Below are 8690 nucleotides of genomic sequence, written 5' to 3' on the forward strand. Positions count from 1 at the left end.
CTTAATTAATTTTATTCCTATTTTGCAGCCATTTTGTATCAATTGTTCCAAATTTCATAATATTCCGACTCTTCTTTATCTTTTAATTTCAGGGTTAATTTGTCCATCTCTGCACAATCCAAAGTTTTTTTTATCACTAATTCGTCCGAGGGGGTATTATTTTGTTTCCAGCATTGGGCAAATGCAATTCTAGCTGTAGTTAACAGATGTGTTAATATGTACTTAATTTTCTTTATATATTTTCCTTTGATTATTCCCAGTAGAAAGATTTCATGTTTGTATTTTATCTGTTCTCCTGTAATTTCTTGCACCCATTTTCAAATTTTTGTCCAATATTTTTGGGTTTCCGGGCAGGTCCACCATATGTGATAATAGATCCCTTGTACTTTTTTACATTTCCAGCAGGTCGGCTTCATGTTTGGGTACATTTTAGCCAATCTTGTTGGTGATAAATGCCAACGATAAAACATTTTGTATATATTTTCTTTAAGTGCTGCTGATTGTGTTAGGTTATAATTTGTGTTCCAAATTCTTTCCCAATCCACTAGATCTATGTTGTAACCAAAGTTTTTGGCCTATGCTATCATGCAACCTTTAACTTTTTCTTCTTCTAATAAATATTTTAAAATTTTTGTTATGAATTTATTTTCTGGGCCAGTTAAAATTTTATCTATTTGTTGTAATTCTGTGTATATTCCATATTCTTTTATGTCTTTTTGTATCTCGATTGTAGTTGGAGATATGGCCACAATCTATATTTATATTTGCTCCTTTAATTCTGGATTTGTTTTCAAATTCCCTTGGCTGTCTAAAATTTCACTATATCTAACCATTTTCGATAGATCTCGTGTATTGGGATGTGTCATGGCTTCCATAGTGGAAAGCCATGTCGGTATTTTCATGTAATGCTTTTCTCTAATTTTATTCCAGACCTGTATCAGTGCATCTCTAATATAGTGTCTGTGAAAGTATTTTTGTTTCTTTTTACCCTCTTCCCACAGGAAAAATGCCATCCCGTTTGCAAATCGTGGCCCTCTAATGTTAGTATTGTTTTATTTTTTAAATCTATCCAATCCCTGATCCATGTTAGTGCTGCTTCTTTGTAATGAAGCTTCCAGTCCGGGAGTCCCATAACACCTCTGCTATCTATCTCTGAGTTGGGTTCTTCAGAGGTCACATGGCGAGGGCTGGATTAGAAGACCAAACAGAAGAGCTGAGGCCTATGGCAGAGCTGGGAGCAGCCTCCTAATTAGAGAGTCATTTTGGTCTCTGATGGAGAGGGAAACAATCAGAACTTGTGTCTTTTGTTGATGTTCATCATGTCTTCTGTGAAACAAGGAGCATTTCCGTTCCTTTCCACCAGATCATCAATCATGGCCATCAGTTCGGCCACCTGAGCATCTCGTTCTTCCCCTTCGGCCTCGTTGTTGAAAGCCAATATCCGGTTCCCACATGCAGCAATGTATCCCTTCAGGTCTTCACCTAGGAAAGGTATAACTTCTTCTAGAGATCGACCTTCCAGGTCACCTTTGTGGGTGAACAAGAGGATCATGTAATTTATGGCCTCCAAACCAAAAACCTCAATGATCTCCTGAGGGACATCCCTCTCCTCCCAGGGGGGACGAAAGAGACGCATCACGTATAGAATGACATGGGGACCCGGGGAGCAAAACTTCACACTCTCGCTCACTTCTGCAGCAATGGCCTGCTGTGGACGTCTGGTATGGAAAAATCCAGGCGTATCAACAATCACAACCTTCCTGCCATTCAGCTGTGCTTCCTCCTTTTGGCATACTTTTGTTACTGGCCAAGATGATGTACCAAAACTAAAGACTTTTCTTCCCAGAATTGTGTTTCCCGTTGCACTTTTCCCATTTTTTGTTTTGCCCACCAGGACGATCCTCCGTTCAGGCCCTGCAACCCAAAGGGGAGAGGAGAGAAGAAGGGGACACGGTCAACAGCATATGGCCATCATAGCCTCTCCCTCCACCCAGGACAGTAACTTCCACCCCACCAAACCCCCAGGGCCCAAGACTTTACCTGGGATGCTTATAGTCATTTCCGGACCAGTCGCACAGCACAAAACCTGGAATTTCAGCATGAAAAGAGAAACAGAATCAGCCAATGGAGAGGCTGCCTTGCAGGGAGGTTGCCAAAAAATCCCTTTCCCCGGAAGACACAGGGAGGAATTTGGTGGGAGGGGTAAAAAAAGGGCTGCCACCCCCTCCTCACTGCCCTCAAGGCTGACCCATCTTTCAAACTTTACTTTCAAACTTTAATGGAATTTGTATGCTGCCCACTCCCTAGGACTCAGGGCGGCTCACAACAAATAAAAACCTTTAAAACATTTAAAATTACAAAATTAAAATCAATACAACATCCATTTCATCAAATGGGGCTGGAATAATCAACAGCCCCAGGCCTGCCGGAACAGCCAAGTCTTGGTTGCTTTACTGAAGGCTGGGAGAGTGGTGAGGGTCCGGATCTCAGCAGGTAGCTCGTTCCACAAGGCCGGTGCAGCCACAGAGAAGGCCCTCCCCCAGGGAGCGGCCAACCGGCATTGTCCGGTCGACGGCACCCGGAGGTGGCCCAAACTGTGTGATCTTATTGGCCGTTGGGAGGTAAATGGCAGGAGGGGGTCTCTCAGGTAGCCAGGTCCAATACCACGTAGGGCTTTAAAAGTAATGACTAGCACCTTCAAGAGTGTCCGGAGACCAATAGGAAGCCAGAGCAGCTCGCGGAGTATAGGTGTAACATGGGTGTACCTTGGTACACCCATTATTGCTCGCGTGGCTGCATTCTGGACCAGCTGTAGTCTTCGGACACTCTTCAGGGGCAGCCCCATGTAGAGCGCGTTACAGTAATCCAGTCTTGAGGTGACGAGGGCATGAGTGACCATTCAAAGTGACTCCTGGTCCAGATAGGGCCACAACTGGTGCACCAGGGGAACCTGGGCAAAGGGTCCCCTGGTCACAGCTGACAAATGATGTTCTAACATCAGCTGTGGGTCCAGGAGGACACCCAGATTGCGAGCCTTCTCCGAGGGGTGGATAATTTTAGAGGTGGAATATCAGGACCATCCTTGGGAGGCAGCATCAATAGCCACTCGGTCTTGTCTGGATTGAGTGCAAGCTTGTTCGCTCCCATCCAGACCCTGACAGCCTCCAGGCACTGGCACATCACTTCAACTGCTTCACTGAGTTGGCATGGGGCGGACAGATACAGTTGTGTATCATCCACATATTGATGATATTTAATCCCATGCCAGCGTATGATCTCACCCAGCGGCTTCATGTAGATATTAAACAGGAGGGGGCCTGCGGCACCCCATATTTGAGGGGCCTAGGGGTCGATCTCTGTCCCCCAACCAACACCGACTGCGACCTGTCAGAGAGGTAGGAGGAGAACCACCGTAGGACGGTGCCCCCCACTCCCATCTCCCGTAACCATCACAGAAGGATACCATGGTCGATGGTATCGAAGGCCGCTGAGAGGTCAAGAAGCACTAGGATAGAGGAATGACCTCTATTCCTGGCCCACCAGAGATCATCAGTCAGCGCAACCAAAGCAGTTTCGGTGCCATAACCAGGCCTGAACCCCGACTGAAAGGGATCCAGATAATCTGTTTCATCCAAGGTCCGTCGGAGTTGAAAGGCCACCACCTTCTCAACAACCTTACCCACGAATGGGAGGTTGGAGACTGGACAATAGTTGTTCAAAATGGCTGGGTCAAGGGAAGGTTTCTTGAGGAGGGGTCTCAACACCGCATCCTTTAGGGGGTGTGGGAAAGATACCTCCCCAAGAGAGGTGTTAATAATCCCCTGGAGCCAACCACGCGTCACCTCCCTGCTGGCTGAGACCAGCCAGGAGGGACACGGGTCCAGTAAACAGGTGGAGGCACTGACCGCTCCCATGGCCTTGTCCACTTCCTCAGGAGCGACAAGTTGAAACTCGCTCCATAAAATCCGATCAGGACCTTCCCCCGACGCCTCGGCTGGTACTGTCCAAGTGGAGTCCAGGTCCGTCCGAATCCGAGCGATTTTTTTCTGACAGAAACTGGGCAAATTCCTCAGCTCTAGCCTGTAGAGATCCTTCCCCGTGTGCCACCCCCCCCTTTTATGCAGCCCTTCAATTCTTGGGAGTGTCAGGAATGGTGGGGGTTGATGTCCAAAGTTGCTGGCAGCTCCCCACAGCCAGCTCCATGCTCAAAGGGCCCCTGTTGTCTGCCGCTTTAGCTGCTCCTAAAACAGCTCCAGATTGTCTTCCTCTAGGTACCCCACTTTCCCCCCTTCTCCGACCACCCTCCCCTTGGCCTCCCAACAAGTCCTCCAAGGTGGTCTCCTCTGAATTCAATCCATTATGGGGGATGGGAGGTCCTTTGGGGTGGGGGCTCTTTCTTGCAGCCCCTTCAATCCTGGGCAAGCAGCCTCTGCTGAGGATGATGATTTGCATCTGTCCCCTAACCCACCTACACCCAATTCTGCCCCTTGGGAATTTCCCCTGCCCCATGGCTCTCCTCCCTGAGTGCAGAGTGGGGGACTTTGGGGGTCTTCTCATCCAACCCTCTGCTCAAGAAGGAGACCCTAAATCATTTCAGACAAGTCGCTGTCCAGTCTTTCCTTTAAAATCTCCAGAGATGGAGACCCCACAACTGGTATCAGGCTATTCTACATTCTCCTCCTCCCCCCCCCCCAGCTCAAGTTACCTCAGCAGGCCTCCCTTTGGGACAGATGCAAGTGATCGCCTGGCTCCATTGACCGAGCCCTTCTTGAGTCACAGCTGCACATCGGAATTGGTACTGAAGATTTGGGTGGACATCTTCCAGGGTGAATTGATCCTTAGGGCCTTCGCTATTGAGACTTTTCCAATTCTCTTCTACAATCCGATATTCCACCAGGTACCTGGAGACCGAAGGCTTCCCAATGGCTACCGGATCAATACTGATCTGGAAACTATTTGGGTGCACTTGCTCAACCTTAGGAGAGGGAGGTCTTCTGAGAGCAGCTTCCAGCTCCTGACATTCCTTGAGGACCTCCTTGGTCATGGTTAAACTTTTGGTCTCCAGCATCTCTAATGAGTCAAAGAAATCCTTCATGCTCTCAGTGCTCATTTTCCAGAACATTTCAGAATCAGTTTTACAGCTTCCTCCGTATTCTTGGGGAGCAAAGAGAGCCAAATGGTTGAACCTGAAGTGCAGAGGTGTTCCCGACTCATCTTGAGCACACGGGAGGTCAGCCTCCTTGAGGGCCTCCAAGACAGGTGGGGTCCCCTCATCTGAAAAGGTGATCAGGAGTTGCACATCTTTTCCCAACATGGAGAGCATGGAATCAAAGACGCATTTCTGGGCAAGAGTTGAACGGACAAGGAAAGCCTGGGCCACCAAGCAGATGGCATCCACGTGGTCAATGCTCCCTGGGGTGGAAAAAAACTCCAGGAGCTTCTTCTCAACCAGTTTGTCTTGCTCTGCATTTCTTGGGCCTCCAAATCCTGGAGTGTCAATGATTGTGAGAGAATAGGGAATTCGGAAGCCCTTTTGATGGTTCACCACGTAGGCTGTGACTTCAGACGTCCTGCTTCCAGCTTTGCTTCTCTGCGTGGTTTCATGAATGAGTTTGAATCTGAAATTATCTTCCCACTGGACACCCAGAATATAATTGATCATCCCATTGATCAGAGTGGTTTTCCCACTCCCTGTTGCCCCCATCACCAGGATCACTTTATGGGGCACTTCCAAGTTCTTCTTCCCAAGCTGGTACAACAGAGAGGAAGTGGAGACATCTGAGGAGACTTTCTCCAAAGGAAGGGTGAACAGTAATGGCTGTCTGTCCTCCACAAGGGAGCTTTCCTGAAGGAACTGGTGAGCTACATTTTCTGCATCTTCTTCCTCCAGGGATGTGGAGACCTCCATCTCGTCGCTGGGGACACCCAGAGCTCCATTATCACACACAGCCAACACCCGTATTCTATACACCGTCTGTGGCTTCAGACCTTTGATAGAATAAAATTCTGTTTTTCTCCCAGTCCTTTTTTCAGTCCACTGGTCCTTCCCAACTCCAGCCATCACCGTTTTGTACTCCACCTTGTATTCCTCAACCATAATTCCTGAGGCAACAATGCTGGGACTAAACCAGGCCATGGAGATGACAGAAGATGCCACAGTGACTATTCTTAATTTCTCAGGAGGGCTGGTGGGAAGGGTCTTTATGGGGGGGCTCAGGTCACTGAATTTACTAAGGCCTAGCTTGCAACAAGCAGCATACCGGAATAGGAACTCTGCATTTGGACACAGATCTTTCAGCAGGAACATCTCCTTGGCATCCTCTGTCCTCACAGTCTTCGAGGTTTTTTCCCCTGCAATCTTGTACACTACCAGATAGCTGGAGACTGCAGCCTTTCCATATTCAGCTGGCTGAAACTTCAGCTGAATGCTGTCATGTCTCTGTTCAGTGATCAGGAAAGGGAGAGGTTTTGAGGGCAACTCAAAGTTCTTGCTGACCAGCTCTCCATCTTCATAAAGGTATATTGAGGCTCCTGGGGTGTCCACATCTGGAAGTGAGGCCACAATAAAGCGAACCTTCTCATTTGGTTGATTGATACTTATAAAGTCTTTGATGGATTTGGCAGCTTGGCGACCATTTTGGGTCCTCTCCTTGTCCTCAAACCAGGCCAGGCCTTTATTGACCTCGGGAGTGGACTTTGTGGACTTAGTCGATTCTTGTGAGAATTGATCCTGAAGCCATTCCTGTAAACTCAAGAGAAATGGCTCCTCTTCATGTAAAGAGGTGAATACAAAGGAGACCACATATTCATTCTGGGGGTCAAGAACTATTTTTTCCAGCTTGCTCTGAGATGAGATAACTTCCATATTATTTAGAATAGTCAGACAAGAGTCGACATGGTTAATTTCAGTTTTCTTGGAGTCCAGAAATTCATAGAGTCTTTGGATGTTGAAGGGTGACCGTTTGACAGACGTCAAGAAGTCCACTAGGGTCCCTTCCTCCTGCCCTCCTCCCCGGATGGAAGGCAACATTCCGGCCAGCCTTTTTTGGAAAGTCCGCCTGTGTTGCTTGCACAGATCGTTGAACTGTAAGATCTTCCTCTTGATCTCAGGGAATTTCTCAGCAATGGGATCAATGGCTAAATCATTGCTTTGCATCTGGATTTCATTGAGTTCCTCCAAGATCTTTTCAGCATCAAAGATCAGCCTTAGGCTGATCTCACGGACCATCTTAGCTGCTCTGGGGTCCAGCTTGCTCAATGGGTAGAGCCAGACCCGCACTGGCACAGCCTTCTCTCCATCTTTTCCTAACATTTTTGGAAGAGTTGTGTAAATCTGCATGGCATCTTGGAAAGTCACTGGATTTTTGTCCAAAGAAAAGTCTCCATGGAACTTGCAATTGAACTTGAGAACATTCTCTTTCTCCTCCTCATTTAGCTTCATATCTGCTTGTCCTGTGATTGATATTTCCTTCTTGATTGTAACCTGGAGACTTCCTTGAATATCTTTCACTGCCTCCATTGAGGAAACTTCTCGGTCAAAGACAAAGAAAGCCTGGGCTCCATAGAGGATGGCGGTGACCACATGGGTGGCTGTGCCATGCTCAAAGACGGCTGGGTAAGAGACATTCTGGATTCCCAGGTGGCTCATTGTCAGCTGTTCATACTTGGTGGTGGTTTTGTACTGAACAGTGACTCTGGCCTGTTTCTTGGACTTCTTGGTGTCCTGAAGATATTCGGCTGACCCTCTCACATCAATCAGCCCCCCAAGGAAACTGGCCTTAATGGGTTCTGAGATGTCCAGGGCGGAGGCCTTATCCTCTATTCTGTCAGATGCAATGATTTCAGTGGCTGTCTTGGGCTGAGGCTTGATGGTCAGGTCCTTCTGAAGAGAGCTGTAGTCCCAAAGGGTGACGCCTGCACGGAGCACAGGAAAATAGGAGGATGAATTGAAACCAGACCTTGAAAATACCAGTTATTGGATAGAGAAGCTCCAGAGAGGTGGGGCAATAGAGACATCTTCCCACTGGAGGGTTCCCCCATTTATGTCCAATCATCACCAGAGAAACATGGCAACATTTCAAAGGCTTATGACTGAGTAGAGAGGAATGGGAATTGCTCTGCATCTATTGATTTCAAGAAAGATCCGCAACTCCCTGGGGAAACTATGTTTTCATGAAGTATTCAGAGTCTCCTGCTCCACAACTTCAGAAGTCTATCCCTGAGTTCACCATTCCGTGGGGGAGCCTAGACTTCTTTTATTAGCTGTTTCCCAAACCATTTCGGTGCTTCTGGGGGGGGGGGGAACCGTTCTATGTTGGGTAATCAATGCCAGTCCTGCTGCATCCTTGGTGAAGGGTTGGATATGCATTCCCAGCTAGGAGGTCCTATTTAGCTAGCTGCTACTAGCAGGCTATGCACCCAGGAGCTCAACTCTGTCCCTGGGTCGAGGCTGCACATTGATGACAGTGCCTGTCTCTCTCCCTCTCCCTCCCTCCTTCCTTCTAGAGACCCATCATCCTCTCCTCCAGCTCCTACCTGGGATGAGCGCATCCTTGCGGCAGTCGTACAACGTCCCCAGCTGGAAGGGGCGGCCCAGGGCGGCTATCTCTATGGTGTCCTCTTCCAGGGCCATGCTCATCTCCTGTAATTGCCGATGCTTCTGCTGCCCTACAAGAGAGGAGAAACATCTG

The 8690-nt window shown here is 48.0% G+C and overlaps 1 protein-coding gene across 1 annotated transcript; it reads right to left on the reverse strand.

The window, feature by feature from the left end:
- Nucleotides 1–1288: 1288 nt before the first annotated feature.
- On the reverse strand, nucleotides 1289–2072 carry LOC116520440 (GTPase IMAP family member 9-like). The gene is made up of 2 exons (XM_032234632.1): nucleotides 2041–2072; nucleotides 1289–1914 (listed from the first exon to the last, which is right to left on the reverse strand). Exons 1-2 carry the CDS (start codon nucleotides 2057–2059, stop codon nucleotides 1289–1291), a joined length of 645 nt encoding a protein of 214 aa, XP_032090523.1. The 5' UTR covers nucleotides 2060–2072.
- Between the last annotated feature and the right edge of the window lie 6618 nt (nucleotides 2073–8690).

Source organism: Thamnophis elegans, chromosome Z (genome assembly GCF_009769535.1).
Source record: "Thamnophis elegans isolate rThaEle1 chromosome Z, rThaEle1.pri, whole genome shotgun sequence".
NCBI lineage: Eukaryota > Metazoa > Chordata > Lepidosauria > Squamata > Colubridae > Thamnophis > Thamnophis elegans.